The sequence below is a fragment of the Phalacrocorax carbo genome, chromosome 7, assembly GCF_963921805.1.
Source record: "Phalacrocorax carbo chromosome 7, bPhaCar2.1, whole genome shotgun sequence".
NCBI classification, from domain to species: Eukaryota; Metazoa; Chordata; class Aves; order Suliformes; family Phalacrocoracidae; genus Phalacrocorax; species Phalacrocorax carbo.
Window position 1 is genome coordinate 50,120,186 of NC_087519.1, and position 24,586 is coordinate 50,144,771.

General features: G+C 42.4%; 1 protein-coding gene across 2 annotated transcripts in view; it reads left to right on the plus strand.

The window, feature by feature from the left end:
• Positions 1 to 14,833, plus strand: part of LOC104051222 (multiple epidermal growth factor-like domains protein 6) — a 206,295-nt gene extending 191,462 nt beyond the window's left edge. The window contains exons 30-38 of one of the 2 annotated variants that reach the window (XM_064457944.1): positions 636 to 764; positions 1,639 to 1,764; positions 2,642 to 2,770; positions 4,982 to 5,110; positions 5,422 to 5,550; positions 6,224 to 6,349; positions 8,789 to 8,917; positions 9,494 to 9,536; positions 9,958 to 10,045. In XM_064457944.1, the coding sequence (XP_064314014.1) occupies positions 636 to 764; positions 1,639 to 1,764; positions 2,642 to 2,770; positions 4,982 to 5,110; positions 5,422 to 5,550; positions 6,224 to 6,349; positions 8,789 to 8,917; positions 9,494 to 9,528 (932 nt within the window). In that variant the 3' untranslated portion in view covers positions 9,529 to 9,536; positions 9,958 to 10,045. Of the gene's footprint in view, positions 1 to 635; positions 765 to 1,638; positions 1,765 to 2,641; positions 2,771 to 4,981; positions 5,111 to 5,421; positions 5,551 to 6,223; positions 6,350 to 8,788; positions 8,918 to 9,493; positions 9,537 to 9,957 lie in introns of both variants that reach the window. The other variant, XM_064457943.1, reaches the window with a different exon arrangement.
• The last annotated feature ends 9,753 nt before the right edge of the window (positions 14,834 to 24,586 follow it).

The window sequence follows — 24,586 nt, forward strand, 5'->3', positions numbered from 1 at the left end:
TAAAACATGAGACCTGCCCCACTATCTGTGACTGGTCAGTTAAAATGACCACTAAAAGGGCCAGAGACAGCTCACGGCTTCTCACCATCACAGTCAAACCAGGCTGTTTCTGCCCAAACGAAGAGGGACCAAGGCCCCATCTCTCGGTCTCTGCCGTGGGAGGGACGCTCCATTGCTCCACCACACTTGGCACCATTGCGCTGGTTTCTCCACAAAGCTAAAGACACTCTTTTCAGAGCCTGCAGTCCAAACAGAATATAAAGATGGGGAAAAGGGTGGTTTGTACCACACAACATCAGGTTGATTTGGAATAGAAATCCAAGAGGAAAACCTCTGAAGAACTGGGCTTGCTTTTCTTGCTCCTGTCACGTATGAGGAATGGGAGGAGCAGGCTCGGCAGCAACAGTCAGTCCGCCTCTCCAGGGGTTTGATACTGCAAGTCAGCACTGCCCCAACGAGTGCATTGCCCAAGGCAACCATCTGCTTGTCAGTGCCTTCTCCTGGCCCTCTAGAAGTGAACAGAGTTATAAAACAAAAATCTAATTTTGGTTGAAAGCAGCAAAGTGCTTGTGACATGAAATGCAATGGGTCCAGTAGCAACATAGCCTAACTGCTGTTTTGTTCTTTTAAAACAGGGTGTCCAAAAGGTACTTATGGTTCGAACTGCCAAAAACCCTGTCAGTGCATGAATGGAGGCCATTGCGACCCTGTGTCGGGAACTTGCGATTGCACGCCTGGTTTCATTGGAGCCGACTGTAGTAAAAGTAAGCCAACATTCATGTTCTGCTTCTTTCAAAAAAACAGCAGAGAGAATAATCTGCATTAAGAGCTTGTCAGTAGAAAAACAGACACATCCCAGCTACCTCCTCCTTGAATTGTAAATCAGGATTCCAGCTTTGTAAAAAAATCTCTTGCAAAATATTTTCCCTCTCTTCTGCGTGCATAGAAGCAAGGACACTCATCCCAGGATTACAACCTGCTTGCCCAAATTTATTTGTAGAGCCAGCTCAGCATGAATTGCTCAAGTTCCTTCTTCCTGTCCAAAATTTCTAGGTTGAAAAATTATCTCAATATTTTGCTTCACACTGTGGTGCCGTTAGTTTCAGTAAATGGGAAAAAGATCAAGTTTTGTCATGGCAAAACTGGTAAAGGCTCCATGGCAACCCTACTCTTACTTCTCTGTTTCTGAGCTAAATTGTGTGGCTGAATTTCTGTTATTTCCAAAGCTGTGATCTCTCTGAAGTCCGCTTCAGCGTATTCACAAAGAGGCAACGCTTTAATGTTTAGTAGCCTATAGCTTTGCTCTCCAGCACAGGAGAGCATCAATATCAAATAAGGAAAGACGTCTTTAGCTGGAAGGATGAGAGCTGATATTTCAGTTGTACACTCACCTTTTTGGTAGGAAACCTACTGAACTTTCCCCGTGAAACCATGGATTGTATTTATAACCTCAAGTAAAGTTTCAGAGGAAGAAGCAGTCATGTCTTTGGATGGGTTGTGTTTTCATAGTTGTCTCTTTGAAGCACGTTACCTGGGATAAAAATGAAGCCAACTCTACCTTCAGGCTCCTGCCTACATTAAAATGAAAACTGGCATTGGATACCCCAGGTGTTTAACAAAAGACTGTGTTTCCTTCAGCTTGCCCTGAAAACCGATATGGGAAGGACTGCTCCCTGCTCTGTGCATGTGGTAAAGGTCGGTGTGACCCACAGACTGGCAAGTGTACCTGTCCTCCCGGCCAAATGGGACCCAGCTGTCAGGAAGGTAACAAAGCGTGACCCAAGGTCATCTTGTCAGTTGGGAACATACTTTAAAAAAACCCAGCAAATAACACTCAGTGACAGACGTTGTTTATGGCTGTGTTTCCCCATGCCTTTGCTTGATAACATTGTAGTTTGCTGTATTCTGCCCTTGTCCCTCTCCGCTCCATCACCCGGCCTTTATCCTACCCCCGTCTCCTGCCCACATCTCACTGCTTTGCACCACCACACGTGGCACCGTTGCACTAGTTTCTCCATAAAGCTAAAGTCACTGTTTTCAGAGACTGCAGTTGACACGGAACATAAAGATGGGAAAAAGGGTAGTTTGTGCCACACAGCGTGGGCAGTGTGAGGGCTCTGTGGGTGGGTGGCGCTAAATTCAGAAGTAAATTACTTGAACTAAAAAAGTGAAAGGAGAGGATTTGCTGAAGAGAAGGCATTTGAGGGGTGGGACAAAGGGAAAAGAGCAAGAAGAACAAATGTGGGGTGAAGCCAAGCAAGGAGATACGGCGAGGCAGAGTGTGTTTGTATGAAACTGCTAATAAGAATCATAGAATGGTTTGGGTTGGGAGGGACCTTTAAAGGTCATCTAGTCCAACCCCCCTGCAGTGAGCAGGGACATCTTTAACTAGATCAGGTTGCTCAGAGCCCCGTCCAGCCTGGCCTTGGGTGTTTCCAGGGATGGGGCATCTACAGCTTCTCCGGGCAACCTGTTCCAGTGTTTCATAAGCATAGGATACAGCATCCCATAGCCCTTGGGAGACACCAGGCACTTGGGATACTCTGTGGAGAGCATGTATTTGTATTTATTCCCTGTCACCTTGATCCTTTCTTGGGATGCTAATTTTTTTTTTTTTTCAAACTTTGTTAATTCTCTGTAGTGTGTCCCCAGGGACAATATGGCCCCAACTGCCACCTGACATGTACCTGTCAGAACGGTGGAATCTGTGACCACATGGATGGCAACTGCACTTGCGGGCTTGGCTGGACAGGAAGGTCATGTGAGAAAGGTAATTTTCTGCTTTGATGATAGCGAACGTGTACATTCGAGCACGGTTTGCAGTGTCTGCAGACCCACAGAAGGGGACAGGTTTTGCTTCTCACACAGAACTGCCCCCAATTAGAGCTCTAGATCTTTCTTCAGAGGTGGTTTCCTTGTAAATTCTGCTCAGCAGTTCCTTTGCCTGGACTCTTACTTCTTCTCCTGTCCAACTTTTGTGTTCGTTTGTTCATGGGAACATTGTTTTGTATCTTCTTTCATGTTCTTCTCCGAGGTCAGCAGAAGTCCACGTCCCCCTCCTCTCTTGTTGTGTTCTGTCATGTTACTCTCTTCCCTTTGACGCTGGACTGCAGTTGAACTTCCCACGTACTGACTTCCCTGCTAGTGCAGTTCTGACAATATCTGTCCAAAGCAATGAGGATTCTCTTGCTATTTCATCCTTACGCCTCTCCACAGCAGCCCTCCCTTACACAAGACAAAGCACACTAAGCTCAGTTTTCACTCCCGAAACCTTCCTGCCAGCCCAGAGGAGAGTTTTTCCACATCTTTCTGTCCATCTCCCCAGAGTCATTCTGTGTTTCTGTATTCCCATTTCTTTCTCCATATAAAAGGTATCTACGTAGTTAGGGACTTAAATGTTCAGGAAACCATGAGTTTACTGGTATGATGCCAAATAAATAGTTAGTTCTGAGTTTACATTCAAGACATTCAAATGTCATCATTACATCGTGACTGCTATGGTGCAATCTTCCCAACACACTCCTGGGCCCTCATTTAAAGCCTTTTTGTCCCTGACGTGTGTAGAATATCCAGCTCAAACTCCCTACATAGCTTTACCAAGAACTGGTCGTTGTAGGGGAGTGTTCCTATGTAAAAGTGTCATATAGAAATTACACTTTTTAGCAGAATTCCTCAATGCAGTTGTTTCACTTTGCACCTGAGAAGACTCGCAGACCTGCTTCATGCATGCGTGTGTGCAGAGAAGGTGCAGGGAGGAAAGGCAAGATGCCACCTACATGGAGCCACTCACAATGTAAATACCACTGTGGGCAGGCGCTAAAAAAACCCCCACCCCTAAAAAAGTGCCGTTTACCAGTAACTGGCTGACTTCACATCGCATAAGCCACTGTGTGTGTCTCTACTTGCCTGTTCCTTGAAATCTCTATGACCACCCGAAGGCTGCATTTGTGTTGCAAAGCCTCAGTAGGGTCATGGGGTGGGGGGTGTATCGTATAGATGTGCTTAGATAAAACATTTCTGGTGTCAAGCGCAGGGGTAGACATGCACACAGCACATAAAGAGCTGTGTATATCACTAGAAAGCTTTGCTGTTTATCTTTTCACAGAGATAGCCAAGTTATTGGAACTTTGAGTCTTATTTCCACAGCAGTGTGGTTTTGAGTGTGTTTTGACACTTTGCAGAAATCAAAGACATCTAATCAGGCATCCTTTTTCTGGTGATTAGATATGATGTTCTTGAAAGATCTTGTCTGACATTTGCAGAGTTATGAGTCTGATTATTTGGACGGCCACGCTCATTTGAGTTGATCTGCCGAGATTCAAATTATCACAGCAGTGGGAAGTTAACTTATGCAGAAATGATGCCTAGGTTAATGATATTGGTACAGTCACTTTTGCATGACTTGGCTTTCAGTAATTTGAGACACGTTTAGTTCTGTAAAAGCAGATATCTCATTATATGTGGAAAGTCTGTTGCTATGTGTGAAAAAAATATCCTCCCAGTTTTATTAGGAATTGGAGTAGTGTGAAGTCCAATGATAACACAGAGGAGGAAAAGCTATGTGGTTTTTTTCACACTTTCTAAGAGCCTAAAAGAAAATATTGCTGTCGATATAGAAATAAAAGAAAATAGAAGATACCATTTATACCATTTACTATGTGGCTTTACAGCACATGGTGCAGGTTCCACATTGACTACATGTAGAGGCAAACTTAAAAACATAGACTATAAAAAAGTACAAGGAAACTGCCGTTCAAATGTCTGTGTAGTATAAAAGATTTCTCATCGAAGTATGTAAATGCATCCTAGTTGTGCAGAAATGCTGTGTCTTCGTAACAAATGTTCTCCTCGGGTCTGCAAGCTATTGTATGGGCATCATATCTCAGCTATACAAACTATCACGTAAGAGCTTTTCTGGGTGAGGTCGGTGATTATTTTGTTTGTTTGTTTGTCTGTTTTTCTATCCGTGTCCTGCCAGCAGAATGTCTCCCAGGGAAGTACGGGTCTGGCTGTGGCTTGGACTGCTCGTGCCAGCACAATGGCACCTGCGACAGGTTCACAGGCTGCTGCCGATGCCCCGAGGGTTACTACGGCCACTCCTGTGAGCACAGTAAGTAGAGGCACCCTGGATAGCCCAGGTGCTCTGTTTTCCAACAGGAATGGGATGTGGGTCTTCAGAGCAGCCACATAAACACCTCACCAGCTCAGTTAAAATTTTTGGGATGTCCAAGATCACCCGGCTGCTTCCAGACCTGATCAACTTGGGGTGGGACAAGTTTAAAAGCAGATGGCATTGTTAGAGTTAATGGTAACTATCATTTCTGTTGGCTCCCGGGGAACGTAGCTGAGAATACAGAGGGTTTTGAAGGGATGTATGGCTTTTGTCATCAACTTTCCTCATTTGATGCTTTCATTTTTCAGGATGTCCCCTTGGATTTTATGGGCTAAGCTGCCTTCATGTATGTGCCTGTAAAAATGGAGCGAGCTGCGATGCGGTGACAGGACAGTGTATTTGTCCTTTGGGTTATCAAGGTGTCTACTGTGAGAAAGGTACTTGTCTTGTACCCCTCTGACCTAAAAGAAGAAAACAAACAAATTAAAAACCAAAATAAAACTCAAAAATCCCCATGTCATTACTCAAATGTTTGTTTGTTGAGACCTACTTCTTCCATATTTTGAGCTTTATGAATATCCTGAAACACTGGATTTGGGATTGTTACCTGCTATATAGCTGGGTGTTCTAATTTCCTTATAAATTGACTAATCTGGTTCCAATTAATACGTGAAAGTCCTGGTCTCCATGATGTCTTGCAGCAATGAGTTCCACATGTCATCTATTAAATATAAGGGGGTTTTACTGATTTTAAATTTGCTTCTAAAACTCCAAATAAGATTATTAAATACGTGCATGTCAGACCTGTTCAGCGTTAGGGCATGGTCTTCTAGAGAGTTCTAATTCAAAATGAAAATAAGTGCCAGTTACATTTCTGGGACAGATTTTATGGATACCTTTGATAGGTTAGATTAGACAAACCCAACATAAAGAGAGTTCATATAAATATTATGCCTATTCAGCTATGGTTGATTCTTCATTAACCTTGGCATTTACACTAGCTTCAGTGGAGAGTTTATAAGCTTTTCTCTGAGACATCCTGGAATAACTCTGGCCTAATGTATGTCTTGCTATTCAAATGGGTGTTTTAAAAAGTGCTCTTGCTGTCAGGCTGCGACAGGGGCTGGTTTGGAGAGAGGTGCCGGCACCGGTGCGACTGCGGAGGAGCTCCTTGTGATCCAGAGACTGGGAAGTGCCTTTGCCCACCTGGGAAGACCGGAGACAAATGTGACATCGGTAAGGGTAATATTTTCTAAGGGCTGGACTATGTATAGTTAAACCTACATGACCTGTTGGTCTAAGCATAACTGTGAAAGGACGTTGGCCTGTATTCAAGAACACATTGTCTGTAGCAAATGACTCTTACAGGTTATCAACAGCTTTATTAACAGGCTGTACCTCTTGTTTTAATCAATATTTAAATTGATATACCGATAAGAAAACTGCTTATGGGTCAGCTGTAAATGTCACTTGCCTTCAGTTTTGGAGAATATGCGCTGGTGAAGAATATCCCAAGAAGCCCACAGTTTTACAGGTGTAGTTGGGAAGACTCCAGAGGGTGCAAATGGGCACGAAGGGATCTGATGTGTGTTTTGTCACACGGACATTTGTGACCCTTTTCAGACCAATGCAAAAGTGTGTCCAGCTCTGGGTGTGCTTCCCCAGGAAGCAGGGCGGAATCCCTGTGGATGAGGGTAGAGGAGCTGCAGCAGCTATGCCTGCCTCTGGGCTTCAGCAGTAGTCCAGGAACATTTAATCCAAATAAAATTCCCTCATTCGCAGCACCGGCACTTGGGGTGTGTGCTTGGGAAACGGTTGACCCACGAGAACAGAATTATTTTGTAACAGGGGTATAAAAATAGGTGAGAAAATTCTCCTGTAGGGAAAACCGATCCCACCACTGCACCCAGATGAGCTGGTGGCAAGGTTGAGAGGCAGCAATGGCAGGCCGGATTCTTCAGCCAGACTCTGATCGCAGTTATGCCAGAATAAATTTAGGGTAATCACTGGAGTAAAAGGAATTACATAGGTTTAAACAAGTGTAAGAAGAGATTTGTGATCCCAGCGTTGTGGCAAACAAGATAAAAGGAGTGAATGTCCATGTGCTGATATTGCAGATTCACACCTGGAACCGTAATCCTCCTGAGCCCCAGAATCACAGTGGGGTAATATTATTTCCCTCTTTGTTCTAGGATAGGGCAGGAAACGGCTTTAAACAGCCTGTTATTAATGCAAAGTAATTGCTGGGAGCTTAAGTGCTAGCTCAACCTGCAAAATGAAAATGGAAAATGATTTGCTTCCCTCTCCACAATGTCCTGTGGTCAGAAATTGAAGCCACCCAGTCTGCAGGCACTGATCCGACGGGGGACACCAGCCACCCCCGCAGCCAGCACGGCGCTGGGCATCCAGAGGCCTTTCCAGCGAAATTTTAGGCAGAAGCAGAACGCAAGGGGGAAGCTCAGTACCAAAAATGTGAACCGAGGTTTTGCTTCTTGCAAACTCTAGGAGTCATTTTTATTTTTCTTAAATCAGCTAGGGTAGCCCCCACCCATGAAAAGCTGTTATGGGGTAGGTTTTATTTGCATTTTTATTTTCAATTAAGCTCAGTTCATCTGTGATATAACTGTGAGCAGCTGTGACTGTGCAGCGGCCATAAAGATAAAAGGCCTGATTTTAATTTGAACTCTGGTAAAGCACCCATTAAACAGGCAAAATGTTAATTAAAAAAAAAAAAAAGAGAGAGAATATAACAGACTTTTATGGGCGCTCTTTTTCTGTAGTAAATTAACATTGCAGACTTTCAAACAGATGTCTTAAATACACATTGTTATTAACATGAAAATGTGGTATTACATAAATTAAAATCAGGTCCAGAGGTGTTCGAGGAGACCTTTTCTCATAACATTTCCTAATTGAAAAGGCCAAGCTCTGAGCGCACAGGGAGAGTTCTCCCACATGTCGGGGCTGCAGCTGATGCAGGGCTCAGCAGCACTTTTATTTACCTAATGGTGCCTGTGTGAGAAAGCCAGCGCCTTGATTATTTACAGTATTTGCTAGCGTGGTGAGGGAGAGAGGGCTATTGTTTATGGTGTATTTAGCACCCTGCCTTGTGACTTGCTGCTAACTTTTCCTTCATGCCTTTACTCTGACTGCATAAAAAAATTGCAATGAGAATTTATCAGCCTAGGTATGAAATGTATTTGTATTTGGGAGTGAGACGTTTTGTGAGTAATGTGCCAGGAGGCAGCAGGATTGTGCAGTCAGTGTAAGACATAAGAGTGTATATAAAATGGATTATTTTTCAATTTCGCATTCTTTGAGTGAAGGCTCTTTTCTGGTGCACGCTGATAGCCAAGCTGCGCAGTGGAGAGCTGCAGGAGATAGTGTGGATCCAGGATGCTGACAGTAACTTTCCTGAGCAAATCCCAAGATCTTTTCTGTTGGGCTGTCAACCCCTAGTTTTACACCAGTAATGAGTTCTATTCTGGGAACTTCTTTAGGACAGCTGGGCTACGGTTTGGGCGGGCCATGCGGTAGACGAAACTTGAGGACTGCAAGGCTTTCCAAAATGTCGTGCTTTAGTGTTAACAGATGTAGGTGTCTAAGCAGCTTCCTGATCCTAGAGAACAGGGAGACTGCTAGGGAGCATTCACCCAAACACTTCTGTCCTTCCAGATTGCAGGTCGGACCGCTACGGCCCCGACTGCGCCCTGCGGTGCCAGTGTGCCAGCAAATCCCAGTGCAATCCGTACAACGGGAACTGTGTGTGCCCGGCCACGTGGATGGGGCCAACCTGCAAAGAAGGTAACACACACTGGAGATGTGCGACTTTCTTAGTAGAAGAAATCATGCATTGACCGTGATGGTGGCCAGTGGGCTGTTCGGACAGGAGTATCAACCCACCATGCAAACATGGGGCTCACCAGCAGCCACCCCAGTTTCTGTGCCAGGCTGTGTGAGGCAGAAGCCGTTCTGCATTTCCACCTCTGGTGAAAAACTCAGAACCCCTGATAGCAGCAGCTTTGCTTGGAAGGGTTGTGTCGGTGTGTGCTGCCCTCCTAAGGGTCCAGGAGCCTGATGTTGGAAATGCCAGGGGACAGCGCAAATGCAGGAGTCATTCCAGGTGGTTGTGAGGTCTTGGCCAAGCTGAACTGACTCAGTGCAGTGGTTTCCCCTCAGAGCAGGCTGTGGAGATCTTGCACAGCCTGCTCAAGGATTGCCAAGGCTGCCTCCAGTACAGCCATGCCGGAGGGCAGTACATTCTTCTATGCCTGCCAGTATGAAATCTTGCCCTGAAATAGTTGATATGGACAGCCTCTGTAAGATGAATAAGGAGGTTTACTTGCTGTGCATGCCATCACATTCACTTATTTTTTGTAGAGGTGTCAGGTTTTGAAGAGCATGGTGAGATGTGAAAAGCCTGGTACGTAGGAAAAACATTGGAAAACAGATTTGGATTGATTTGTGAGTGTGCTACAGCACTTATCGCACTCTCACAAAAGGGTTTTGGGGGCTTTTTAATTTAGATAATTTTTCTTCTTAATGAAATATAGTACTGAGTGAAAGTTTCCTCCCACTTGCAGTCTGAATACAACTGGCTTGATGGTGGTACCATACAGTTCTGCATTTAGTTCAGGAAACACTTTGGGAACCTTCTGTTTGAGAGATGTTTTATTGTTTTACCTGCTCTCTGCCTCTGTGAGGAGGCCAGTGTAACTCAGGCCTCTACCTTCTTTTGAAGACTACCATTTATTGAATTATTTAAGTGTAAATTGTATAATCTATATAATATTTCAGTATTATGTTATATAGACCTGAAACCGTGTTTCTACTTAATTCTCTAGGTGGCCCTCCAAAGCTTCCTTTTTATGAAGAACAAACTCAAGAAAGAGGGAATATTTTTCCAAGAGCTCTACAACAGTAACATTTGGACTAATAAATGAACTGTTTTATATGCACAGACGGTATTTGAATTTGGATATGAAAACAGCTATTCAATTCAGCTTGAATTGTACTGAAGTATTCACACTTCTTGTGGAAGACTACAGAGGCCATTTAGTAGCTGGATCGTTTTAAAAAGTTGAATCTGTTTCATGTATTTATTCCTAGCCTCTTACCCCACCATTAATCTGCTCTGGACATTCTTTCTGATATATAATTCATTGTTTGAAAGCTTGGACATGTTTTTAGTAAGACCAGCTCCAAGGAGTATCAGGATAAGCAGTATGTGATGTATCAATGTGCAGTGAGCCACACCACGTATAAGCAACTTTCTTGACAACCAGAGTGAAGTTTAATGAGTGTTTCACGGATTATGAAGCCTATGTGGACTCACTGCAAAATCATGTTGCACAGAAACTAGTGGGATTCACTAAATTTATTCCTCTTTGAATAACATTGTGTGTTCTAGAAAAGGATTTAGTCTAATTTTAAACTTGTGACTGAAGAAGAGTCCACCACAGTCCTTGATAAGTTGTTAATTTAAGAATATGTACCACATTTCTAGTGTGGATTGGCTGATTAGAAGGTCTCCGTCTATATCTTGCTTAGATCTGAATCCATCTTCCAAAGCACATGATGTCATCTGTCAGACTCTTCTGTCTTTAGGCGTTCTCCCATCTTGACAGACGAGTTTCTCAGCGATTTGCCAAGTCAAACTGTGCAGCAGTTCTCATCAAACAGTACCTCCTAATGCAGAAAAGAATTTTATCTTGGATGGAGAAAACAGGTCGTAAGCAAGGATAGATGTTTAAAGATAATCTCTGTGTTCTTTATATAAAGGATTATAATGTGCTTTTACTGCACAATAGTTTGATTAAGTCAGATTTAAGAAGTCCTGATACCATTCACAGCTGCTGTTGGTCACTTAATAGAACAAAAACATTTTGGTGCTATTTCGTCTGTTTAGACAGGTTGTTCTTTAATATAGGACTAAGTCATTATAAAGAAATAATGTTCTCTATTGTAATATTCAGAGTTAACCAGACTAAAAGATTTCAGAGTGCCTCTTTTTACCTCTGTTTAGGTTAGGAGCGACAAAATCTATGCAGTAACCTCTTGAGTCTCTCTATATCAAAAGTGCACTTACTAAAGGGCGTCAGGACCACGGGCCCAGTAGGCACGGTCGCACAGGCAGTTCCAGGTCTTGTGCTTACGCTACCATTCACACGCCATAACAAACTGCGGCTCTGCAAGGGGAAGTTTTTGTCTTAGAAGAGATGAAGTGACAATAATTGATGTTAACTTGTGACTTTTAAAGACGTCTGTTGTTGCGGTTGGATAATGAGTAGGTGACTCACCTCAGGTCTTAAACACATGCACAGTCATTAACTGACCGGTACAAAGCAAGCGACGCTTGCTCATCTGGGACTTTAATTCAAACTTTAATTCAAAATCAAATTAATTTGATTTAATTTAAATCAAACTGTGATCTATCGGAAGCAATACAGGTTTGGTAGGTATTTTTCAAGCTTCATGGAAGTCTTATTGCTGTTTTTCATCACTTCATAGGTACTGAAAGTCATCCTAAACACAGTAAAGATATTCATGAATGTGTCAGAATTAATTAACCAACTGTGCTTTCAGCCAGAAAATCCCAGGGGCTCATGCTGATGATCCCTTGTCATTTCTTCTTTAGAGCTCTATGAATGTTGCTGGAAAGTTTACTCAATGTAAATGTGACAAAGTTGTTGTTGTCCCAAAATCAGTCAGATGTGTGATGGTCTCGGCAGGGCTTTATTGTCAGCTGTGACATTTTAAATGTTCTTTTGGAGATGTGCTGGCCTGGGTCTGATCCTATAATTATGTGAGTCTGGGGCAATTTCACTGAACTGGAACTGATAAGGTAAATCTCGTGTGAGACAATTAGATATAATCTTAGCAACTGCTGGAGAAGAACGACCCACGTTAAACAATTGACATATTTTTCATCTTAACTCCGTATTTACTGCAGAGCCAAACTACAACAGTAATGCAAGTGTCACATTTTATTCAAGAGTTTTCGTAGAATCATAGAGTAAGTTAAGTTGTAAGAGACCTCTGGAGGTTCAGGCTTCTCTTCAAAGCCTGGTCAACTTTACAGTTAAACAGGGTTGATGGAGATTCATCAGGTTGAGTTCCAAGTACCTCGAAGGATAGAGATCCCACAACCTCTTTGAGCTCCTGTCACAGCCCAAATTCCATGTCACAAATTTCCCCCCACCCTTAGTTTCTGATCAAAATTTCCTAAGTTTCAGCTGTGGCCCACTGCCCCTCATCCTTTCAGTGCACACCTCTGAGAAGTGCTTGGCTTTGTCTTGTCTGCAGCCTCCAGGGGGTAGCTGAAGACAGCACTAATGCCTCCCCTTGGTCTTCTCTTCTGAAGACTGAGCAAACCCTGCTCCCTCAGGCCCAACTGTATGAGCCCCGATTACCTCCGGGCCCCTCCACTGGCCCTGTTCCAGTAAGTTGGACATTTCAGTTTGGGGAAGGGTGCCCGATGTCTGGTATGGTTACTCAGCAGCTGATATATAAAACCCAAGAACTTACATTTTGCTGTTTGACAGCAGTTTATAAAACGTACTGTTTTTTTCTTATCTATGTATACTGATACGTGATTAGAGCAGCTAATCAAAGGGGAAACCTTTCTCAAGCCATATTATTTACACCTGTGTATACTTGTTTACATTTTCCACAGTACCTTGATAATAGAATTGTAAATATGTAGTATAAAGAAAATAAAAGATTTTTGTATTATGTATTTTTAAAGAATGTCACAATTTTAGGTACATGATGAAACACGTATTTTAAGTGTCTGATACTGAGCCTGTGCCAATAATTTAGAGGCCGAAGTAGATCTGCCTGGGAAACATTTCAGCAATTATTTTTTTTTTAAATTGGAAAATGCCAATTTATACAAAACCATTCGCAATAGTCTTTTTTATTCATTCCTCCTTCAAAATACTTCTTAGCTTCTTTATGTTATTGCCTGGGGGAAAGAAGTTCACTTCAGTGTCATTAAACAGGTCATTCTGATTTGGGGCTTAATATGACTTTGTTCCAAAAAAATGTACCTTCATATAAAGGTAAAAAAATAAAAATTAAATATTTCAAAAATGTTAAGATATTACATTTGACAGGGTAGTTTTGAGTGTATTTTCTTGGTTCTCTATTTGTGAAAGTTTTTACTTCTCTCACAAGGCAGGGAAAATGTTTACAGAATGTAATTTTCTAGAAGAGCCAAAACCTTACATCATTAGCTATTAATTAAGGAAGTTTACTTGCGTGTGATGTCTTTAATATGTTTTGATTCTGCTCCTTACTGCAGATTCACAAATTTACCTAATTCTGTGCCTACAAAATAGTCTTTATTAGACAGCATGTACTTTTTAATGGAAAAGCTACTTTTCCAAGGATTCATTTTGTGGCAAATGAGTTTAGTTACTACTAAAATAATATGACTCTGCTTATTTGCTTCACCAGATTCCAGTGCAAAACTGTCAGGCTGATACTGTCCTGCACATAGCACTGGAGCTTGTTGAAAATGAAAGTGAAAACTTCAGTGAAAATGGTTTTTACCTTTAAATTCATGTCCATCTTCCACTTGGTAAACGCCTTTCTTGGTTCTCCATTTCCCAGAAGGCTGAAGTTAATTATGCTTTCTTGAAAAGAGCGCTCTGTTTATGCAACTATAATACCCTTGTATGCACAGATAACTCCTTTCAGAAAGATGTTTACATTATTTCGACCATGCAGTTTCTGTGCCAAATCCCACTGTTACCTTGTTGTGTATTCCAGGTAACTTCAGTCTGAGTGGAAATGAGTTGAGTGTAACTCAGTGGGTCCAGCAGAATCTTACACAATGTGAATTCAGGAAACCAGGACAACATGTTTTAAGTTAAACTTCAGTATTTATAACACTATCCTCATAGGAAAACAATCAGAATTTTAAAAATTCCCTGCTTCCCCTGCCAAAAATTATTATTCTACTTTTATCCTTTTTATGTTGAAGAACCGTAGCTATTAAAGTTTGCCCAGATTTCTTGCCAACCATATTATTTTGATTGGCTGCAGATTTCTGTTTGTGTAAGTAGTAACCCTCGTAGTATCAGGAGTTGCCAATGGGACAAACATGGAAATTATACCTTTATGTCCTTCCCAGAAAAGCCAAAGACACATTTGGAGCCATCATAGCTTCGTACTGCCGATCTAGCAATGACAAATAACATTTCTGTTAAGAGCTTAGCTTCTTATCAGAGCAAAGAAAAGCTTAGGAAGGGTCCTTGAGAGAACTGTTGGACCAAGAAACTCCCATCCTCCCATCCCTGTGTTAATTTTGTTAATAGTTAGGCCAGAAACCTCAGTCCCCAGTTCTTGAAGGACTTTTCCTCCACAGTGACCTGTGGCTGACTGCAGCAGCTCCGTGCATGAGCTGCAACTGTGCCCGGTAATTCTATTGCGGGGTCAAAGCTTTAAATTCTAACACTGTGTAAAGCGATTTCTAGCATAAACACCGAATCTCAGACCTGTAGAGCATAAATTGTTTATTCTGTTCTTTTTATTGCTTTTAATAAGCATTTGCATAGCAATGTTATGGCTTTGTGAATTTGTAACGCCTCTTCGAAGGATATATGGGATGTATCTCAAAACTGTACCGTACTTTCTGTTGTACATGTATCATAGTGAAAGGATGCTGATCTTTTTATATACGTGTCATTAAAATTGGTTCTTGTTTTCTCCTTATTGATAGTCTTGAAGCAGTGGGCTTATGTTCTGGACAAAAATTTTCTCTGTTAAACTAATTCACATTCAGAGCAAGCACGCTGAAATCACACCTGCTTTTAGTAGTTTGTATAGAATAAATAATGGCCTATACATAAATGGGTTTATATATGATCCCTGACCAGAGCAACTTGTCCAGTGACTGAGCCTGATAAATAGAGGTTTCTGGCACTCAGACTCGAGAGTATTAGAAATATTCAAAACACAGCATAAATCTTGCTGGAAGAGGATGGTTATGAAGTGTAACATTTCTGAAAGACTTGGGCATGAAGAACTTTGAAGGTGTTTGAAACCGCACACCTGCGGGCTTCCATCAGCCGCCTTGGACGCTTCCCAGAGCCTAATACTTGCCGAACAAATAGCCCAGTTCACCTTAGGGGTATTGTCTTCTCACATTGGCAGGAGCTGAAGGAACACATGTGCCTGTTTAATGCCAAATAATGCAGTAAGTGTGTGCTGGTTAATTGGAAGTAGCATGCTAAATTGAATTCAAAATGTGTAACAAAGGGGGGACGGTATATCAAGCTGTCAGAGGAAAAGTGGACAGATATGGCTAGCTGACTTCTGGGAGAACAGCTTTACAGGCTTGGACTTATTTTTAGATTTTAGAGCAAACATTTTAAACTGAGCTCTGTGGTACTGCAGGACTTTGTCATATGTGATTTACTTCATTTTTCATACAGTTTTCAACAAGGAGTAGAATAATTAAGTTCATTTGTTTTGTCATCTTTTTAACATGTTATAAAGATAGCTCTATAATCATTGCAACTTATTCAGTAATTTATTAGAAGCAATATTTAAACTATTCAAATACATTGTTGACATTATTGCGCTAACCTTTCAGTCCCAATGGCTGCCGTTAAGAGCTGATCAAAAAGTAGACATGGTGGGTTAATATCCTCAGCCTGTGCAGAGCTGCCTTTGGTCTATGTCTTAAACCTTTAGAAGAGCTATTTGCAGTACTTGAAAAGTTCACGTAATAGATCTATGGCGTGGGAATAAAAGTGATCTTGCGACCGTGAACCAGGAAGCACTGCTCCATGGTATGGTCCCCTCCGCATCTTCAGACACTGTTAAACCAATCTGTAGCCAGCACTGCATATCTCTTATTTTAGTCAGCACTAAAAGTTCACAGGGTGTTAATAGAGTATTCTGTATGCACACAGTAAAAAAAAAAACCAAAAACCTGTATGAAGTCCATAAATTATTCAAAAATTACTTTAAAGTTCTGTATGATAAGGCCCTGCTTTGTTGATTTCTTCAAACATGGTAGTTAAAAAAAATACAACTCAGTTGTGTTGTTTTATATATGAATAAAGATGTCAGCAACTAGTCATCTAACTGTCCATGCCATTTGGCAGTATGTAGCTTCCTTTTCAGTAACAGCCCAATAAATCTTTATCTTTTAGTAAGCTGATGACAGCAAAACATCTTGAGAAGCTGCATGTGGTGTAGATATTATAGTTAATGTTTAAAATGCTTCATGCCATCATCTACTGGGTGCTTTCTCCAGTCCAGATGTAACATCTTGGCTTAAGGCATGTGCTCATGTCTCCCTCTAGTGACTCCAAGGGCCTCATTATAATTAAACTAATTCATTATTTTAAGGTCTGTGATTTCTTGGTGTAAGAAATCAAAGAGTTAGGCTCGCTGCTCCCCAGAGGTCAACTCTTGGCTAATTAATATAGTAAAGCACAACCTACTAGCATCAGTCGTAGACCACGGCTCACCTGAGCAAAGGCTGCCCAAACATAGCAAGGTGATGGTTCTGCCCCGAGACCACCATATTTGTCCACAGCAACTGAGATCCAGCTCTGCTCGGATGGCCTTCGTGCGCGCGCAGACCTCTTACCAAAAGTAATCCACAGTTTGCAGAAGCTTCAGTCCTTCACACTGGTGTTTTCTTTCCACCTACGAGTCCTTCTTAGTTCATCCAGAAACATGAAGGGAACGTATTGTGAAATTCAAGGGTTGTTTCATCTCTATCCCCTGCTTTGAAGACGGTGTGGCAGCGTTCCAGCGTGGGAGCGCTGGAGTTAACCAAGCGCACGTCGCCTGGATAAGTGGAGCCATATTTGGGGTGGAAATGCTCCATGTTCCCACTGATTCTGCTTTGTTGTTCTCGTTCTCATTAACAAGAAAGGGGGCTGTCATTTCTTTGTTATTTTGTAAGTCTTAGCGTGCTATAAATTACTTACAAAGTGACTTAATGAAAATTCTCTGGTTTTCGCAGCTGGAGTGTTTTTTCAACGAGAAATCCAGTTTTAAATGATTTATATGTCCTGTAAGATATGCAGTAGGATTCCTTGCTGTATGTCATCAGCAAAGAGTAAGATTGGTGTGAGCAGAGGCTGTGGGGGTAAGTCCTGGCTGTTGGTTTGCTTTTTTTCCTTTTTCTATTTGTCATATATGTTGTGGTAGCCATCGTGGATCTTGGCCTTGCACTACCAGGCACATGAGAAGGCTGCTTTTAATTATTACGTTAAGCTTACACGTATGTATGAAGTACAGAATGGCAAGCGTAAAGGCGTCACATTAAATACGGGCCATATTGCTGGGTCATGAGGGATGGGAGTGCTGCAGAAACACCCTCACAACAAACCACTCTGGCCAGGGCGTCGCTGTGCTCCAGCCTTTTGCAGAGCCCTTCTCCACCCTCTCAAAAGCAAGAGGTTTGAAGAGACACATTGAAGGATTATTAGAACTGTTCAGAGTCACATTTAGCATGTTATAATTTTCACTAGAACTAGTGAGTTTGATCAGAAAATAGGGTTTTGGCCGCCAATGTGGCAAAACCACTTAAAATACAAACTCAGGAATGTGTTGGAAGGCTGTTTGCCAGTGCAGCTATTGCAGCAAAGTCTCCCCGCTGATCCAATGGGAATCTTCTCTCCAAGATTTGTTACTTAAAAAGATGGAAGTCAAACACCCAGAAAATCTTTACATCTTTGAAAAGAGCATTGGGTGGGTGGGTGTGTGTGGGTGTGTGTGTGTGTGTGTTGTTTTGGTTGCTCGTTGCAAACCCTTCTGCTGTGGAGTGGTACCTGGCGTTTTCCTTCCCTTGGAAAGCTTGGCAGCTTAAGTTGGTAGTGCAATGTCACTGGGTTGATAATGTGCTATCTACGAGGGGTAACGGAGACGCATGGCTTGGGGGCAGTGTCCATTTTTTTTTAAGTCCATTTTTTTTTACCCTAAAAAATTAGTATAGAATCATGATGAATTTGCAGTTAATTTTGTTTTCTTTCTGATTTCTGTCTCAAAAAAAAAAAAAAAGCCTCAGCCTCTTTTTTTTTTTCATACTTCTTTCTTAAAACAGTGCTACTCCCAGGGGTGCAGACCCCTGCCTCTCCCCTATCACACAGGGTCCCGTAGAGAACCGGGACTGCCTGCCCTGGGAAAAATCAAAATAGGTCTCTGGGGATTTAAGACAGAACGATTTCTCCTAAACATGGCAGCGGTAAAAATCCATGTGAATGCATATCTCAGTGAATGCTTGTGCAAGCAGAAAACAGCCCCTGAACACTTCAGGAACTGAAAAAAGGGATGAAACCCCAGCACCTGTTATCTTGAGTACATAAATGGTGCTTCAGAGCCCCAAACTAAAGGTATCACAGGATAAGTGTGTGCCAAGTCATGGGAGATGTGGAAAACATTACAGCTGATAAATGAATGTTTTATTTTGAGTAGACATGAAGGAGGATGTTGAAAACTGGGTTTCTTTCTGACTCTGCTGCCAGGAATACAAAGCACCACACAAGAGACTTTGAAGGTCCCTCTGGGAAAAAAAAATGCCATGCCATTACTGACTCAACTGCGGTGCCTTGTCCAAGTTGCCCTGAAGGAATCTCTGCCAGAAACACCTGTTAACAATAAGGACTTGTTAATGTTTCACAATTATTTTCCCAAGTATGTTATTGCTACACCAGTCCCCAACACAAGAAATTTTGGCAAACATTAAATACACGATACCTGTGAAAACCTCTGATCTGTCTGCATCTGCGGAGCCCAAGATAAAGCTGCATCTGCAGGTCTGGTGGGGGCTCAGTGGAGCTGAGCTTGCAGTCGGCAGGGAGGGATTAATGGGGTGTGTTGGACACACATTGGGGATCCTTTGGGAACCAGCATTAGGGAAAAGAAGGTGGTCCACGAGTGAAAAATCACCTACTCCAGTGCCTCCTTACCATTAAAAGTCTTACTTATCTATGAGTTGTTTTCCCCAGTCTTGTGATTCTTCGCTTTTAATCTATCCTTTTTCAGTCCCAAAGCTGACCCTCTTCGTTAGAGACAAAAATATTCTCTGGCTTTTGCTTTTCAAGCCGTTCCCCTGACATGGGGCACACCTGACATCACGTAGCATCCCCCTGCTCTGTATGCCATCAGGAAGAATAAAAAGCTGTGTCTCGATCAGTCATGACCACAACTTCTTCAAAGAAAATCAGCATAAGTACCTTTTGTGGAAGAAAGTTCAGCAACAAACCATCCGTGGCACATCCTAAGTTTTCAGTACAGAGGATGGAAAAGGGAATGAAGGAGAGCTGCGTTGGTGGCCAGTCAGGAGGGATTTCTTGTGCTTGCCCCATCCCTCCGAAGGCGTTCCTTCATCACCTGCTTCAGTTCAGACCAGGTACAAACTCATGATATATCAGAGATGTGATCCTTCTGCATCAAGATGTATTTACTAGGTGTACTGATAGGCATGGTAGACCTCCCCTTGTGAAAGTCAAGGCTGACCAGGCTGTGTACCTTTGCAATAAAGTAAAACCACGAATAGTGGTTTTGATATCTCTGATAGCAAGACAACGTTGAAGTTTATTTCGATAGTTTTTCCTCCCCAAGTGAGGATAAACTGCAGCACTAGCACAACACGTTCAATATACCTGCCTCGCACTGTTGGATCTCAAAGATAGGGCTGTACCTTGATGGACATCAAAAAGGCTCGTTGGGTTTTGAAGTTGTACTGAGAGCCCATCTTCATTCTTGAGCCTTGATATACCTTTTCAGTGGGTTTGTAAATTTAGAAATCTGCTGAACTCTCATCTGCCCGATACAGTTTATGTGCGAGCCATTTGACAGCATAGATTTCCATTTAGTAGCAGACTGCCAAGTGACATGGGTCCCGAGGAACGGTTCGTGTTGATGGTGCAGCACTTCTAGATTCTCATGTGTCAGGTGCCACATCCATTGCTTGCAAAAGATCTTCACGGACTGCGATGTCAGAAGACTGATTCGTTTTGCTTGGGTTTTCCAAAGGAATAGGTGGATTCAACCCTGCTGAGATACAAGAGGGAGCTGGAGCTGCGGTCCCCTGCCCCCGGTAAGTGCTCTGGTCACTGAGTGACTTGATAAGGAAAACACTATACATGGCTACCTTCCCACAGGCTTATTAATATAGCTTCAATGTTTGTTTATTTTTAACTGGTATGAGCATATTGGTAATTTGCATGATTTTTTGGCCTCCAAAAATGTCTGAGTGACTCAGTAGGTGGCACCCTTTCTATTCCTTTATTTTCCACCAAATGTCAAAAATAGGTTGGAGCTGGAGCTTGTGTGTGTGTGAAACAAGTTCAGTAAAAATGTAAACGCATATTTGTCTCCTTAATTGAATATAGTATATTGTGAAATCATTACTGTCAGGGCACACTTGGGTTTATGCAAACGCTTAAGTAAAGAAAATATATAAACCTAGATTGACTTGAACAATTTGAATGTGATAGCAGACATCTGTGTTCAATAATGTTACTTTGGTAAGCGGTGTTTAATATTTCATGTCAAAGCGAGGAGAGTAATAGAATGGGGTATTTTCTGAATTCTTAGATTGCTGAAGTTTATGGCACGGCGTAATATATAATCTGTCCTTTGTCAAGCTCACCAGAAAGAACCCTACTGCAGCTGAAGATGTAAAGTGCTCTAATATATATGTTTCTAGACCTCTCCCTGCTTGAGGAATTAATCTTCAAAGGTGCTGAGTGCCCTGAAGTGCCAGTGAAGTCAGTGGGACTTGAAGTTTCTTGCAGCTCGGTGGGCAGGGATCCTTACAGGGGCTAATTACCCTCCTCCGGTCCCCGGCCAGGAAAGCCCCTAAGCGCTGCTTAACTTTTAGTATGTGAGGAGTCCTCTCAAAACTGGCATTAGTAATGCTGCTGTGATTGATAGTGTCCAGCGGTCCAGCTCATGCCTCCATCTTTTTAAAAAATAAAAGCTTCTCCCTGACCTCGGGAATTTAAAATCTGGATGTGACGAGGTGAAAAAGAGGGAGAAAGCTCCTCACCCAGGGGCAGATCTGCCACTGAGGGTTGAGCCCAGAGTGTCCAAAAATGGGCCAGAACCTTATCTGCTGGGCTTCGGGTTGTGGAGGAGGAGGCAAAGGGCACCCCTTCACTCAAAATAAAGTCTATGCACAAGTACCTCGCCAGCTCGAGGACGCTGTTTGCCTCCAGAAGGTTCAAAGGAAAAGGAACACTTCTAAGTATCTTCCAAGTCTATTATTAATGAACAATTACACTGATGTTTTTGGATGGATTTGCACAGAGTAATTCATCTACAAACAAATCTTTCTTTTGTATTCCCTCCTCCCCCCTCCCCAACCCCAATCTTTTGTATTTCATTTTTAGGTGAAATTCTGTAGTGGAAGTGGCCAAAAGAAACATGCTTTCCTGAGCCTCATGCTGAATGTCTGTCTGGATACTTTCATTTTAACTGCAGCTTGGGAAAAAAAATGTAAACATGGTGCTAGTATCATTTTTAAGCTGAAAATGTTCTTCCCCCGCGTTCAAATAGCATTATAAATGTTTACTCAAAAGAGGCATATTTATTCATCTAGCCTCTGAGAGAACACTGTGTGCATAGGTAGTAATAAAAATGTATTAAGGAGTGAGAAAGATTCCCCTGGTAAATGGCTTTTCTCTTGACCTCCTCTTAAGCATCTTAGCGGGGCTCTGCTGCTGCCTCTCTGAGGAAGTATGTTTGCACTGGGGAGGAAGAATTTTGAAAGTTGCAGAGTGTTACAAACAGTGAGCAAATAAGTGTGGGTTTGGCTTCTTTTTTTTTTTTTTTTTTTTACGACACTGGAAAAATGTCTTATGAAAAAGATGTGGCGTGCAAAGCAGTCACACGCAAGGAGCGTTGTTCCCAACATGCTACATGAATTCTTACAAGGTCGATGATCTATGTAACACTTATCCCATAACATTACTTTTTTTTTCTCATTAATTTCTCAACAAATCATTTTTTGCTGTGACTATTCACTACTTCTGCACTTCAGATGTCAATCAGATACCCAACATTTGACCGTGCGGCTTGTCTGCCACTTGATATTATTGTCCGCTGATTACCAGCACAAGTATTTGTGTGTGCAAAAGCGACTTCCAGTAACACTTTTGTGTGAGACCATGGAATTGCTTTTCCATTAATTTGGTTCACTCAGATGTTTGTGGAAAGGAAACGCAAAACAGGAGGGACTGTAGCAGAAAAGAAATTCATCGGGCTATTTGTATGACTAAGGGCAGGACTTCCCTGCTTTGCTCACCCAACTATCTCTCCTATCCAATTAAATGTGCACTTGGCAGTCATCAAACTGAATGACTCGATTCACCATAGAAGCTGGGGATAGAAGACACCTGCTCAGATCATCTTCTGTCCAGTGCAGAGCCATTTCCTCGCAGGACATAGATCACCCCTAAATTCTGCAGCTGACGTGCTATATACAGCCTCAACTGGCAACATCCTGTCCAGTGCTGCACTTCATAAATCAGGGGTAGGCCCAGTACATCGGCAAGGAGGAGCAGTTACCAACGGCATATCTCTCTTCCCAATGGCTTTCTTATGTTTCAGGGAATCAGTGGCATGTCAGAAATGATACTCTTACTCAAACACCAAACAGTATCTTGATAGTGCCGTATCTTGCCAAACAAGAACATAAGCAAACACTCAGGTCTTCACTGGGGACTTGAGCAATCGCCCTCCACGGCCAACATTCCTCCCAGCTGTTTACGCGTCCATCATAGGGTCGTTGCCGTTGTTATCAATAGCTGATGTTCTTACTGCTGTATTACTATGTCATTTTATCATTCCTGGGTGGGAGGATGAGTTGAATGATGAATCTGCACATATTTGTCATGATGGGAATCTCTGGATCTCTGTGTTTCTGTGGAAACCTGGCCCTGGTTTAGCAGAACTGGCTTTAAAATCTGGCCACATCATGGGTGCTGAGCACTCAGAAAAGGAAAAAAAGCTGGCGTTGAGCTCCACTTGGAAATCTGCTCCCAGATATATGGATGTTTGTTTATTTTTACATTTAAGAGATCTAGAAAACTGCACCAAGATGCAAAATAGCACGACAAAAAATAGTCTTTACAAATGCTAATCTTCACCGATTGGCATAAGCAGATACGTGTTCTTTCCATAAAGTTTTGGGTAAACTTAAGTTACAAGAGGCCAAAAAGGAAAGATTTAAAAAAAAAAAAAGCCTATCTCAGCCAAGATCATTAGTTTAGAATATATGTAGTGCCAAAACAATACAAGCTGCACAATTTCACCACACATACCCATTTCTTAACCCATTCTGGCTTGATCAAAACTCAGCAGAAGTCAATGACTCCAGTAGACCATGGTGGAATTTACACCGGGCTGTGGCAGCTGATGTCCTACTCCTGGTTATGGTCTTTTGGCCCGTTGAACTCAGTGGAGGAAATATAGGACAATGTAAGGTTATTTCTGCTTTACCTGGTGAAGCAGTGAGTATTTTGAGCAGAAGTCCTTTGGGTACTGATCAGAAATGGGACGCCCTCCCCTCTGTTAGAGATGGGCTGGAAGCAAGCTCTGATGAAGGTTGCTGCTTCGCTTTCTGCAGAAGTCTACAGTGCTATATTATTGTGTGTGTCTTCCTGGGCCTTGAGATGAAGTTTTTGAAAGTTCTCTTGAGATATCTGTAACATATGGTGACATTTTCAAATATTCACCATGCTGGAGAGTCTGTGCTCTAATCTAGGCAATTGCCACGTTGCAGTGACACTGGGGAAAGTCTGGCTTGCAAAGCAACGATTAAATAATATTGTCCGAATTTTAACAAGGTTATCACAGCGGGCCTGGGAAAACTTCAGCCATGTGGTTCTTTAAAGGAAGGACTTTGAGGTATTGTTAATTAAATGACTGCTGTCTTTTACCGCCCATAAAAGTGTTTTAGCTTGACAGTGCATTAGGCAGAAATCCTGCCCAGAGTCTGTCTGCTCTTGGGCAAATGCCTTATGTTGCTCTTGGGGCTGCACAAGCAGATGCAGCTCTGGTGCCAGGACCCCAACCCAACCTGGGTCTGACTGGAAGGGCCCCCAAAGTGCCCCCACCACCCCCTGCTCGGCACCACGCGTTTGGTCACGAGTAAGACAATGGTACTAGCATCCTGGCTGATGAACGCGGCCGGGCAAGATGGGAAGGACATGAAAATGTTCAGATTGCCATAAGTTAGAAGCAACACAACATCCGTATTGCCTCTCTTGTTCTTGGCATTGCAACAATGCATAGTTTTCTGGTGTCTCTGGAACCACTCAGGCCTGTAATGAATGGAGTACCAGTGATTGGAAAAGTTTCTTTTTAGCGGATGTTTCCATTACTTTGTTTTCCTCCTTAAGCCTTGTAATGGTTTTTTCAAGTGTCAGCAGAAGGGATGAAGCATCTCTTGATCTTGCAGATTGCATGTCCATGTGGACCAGTCCAGGCACT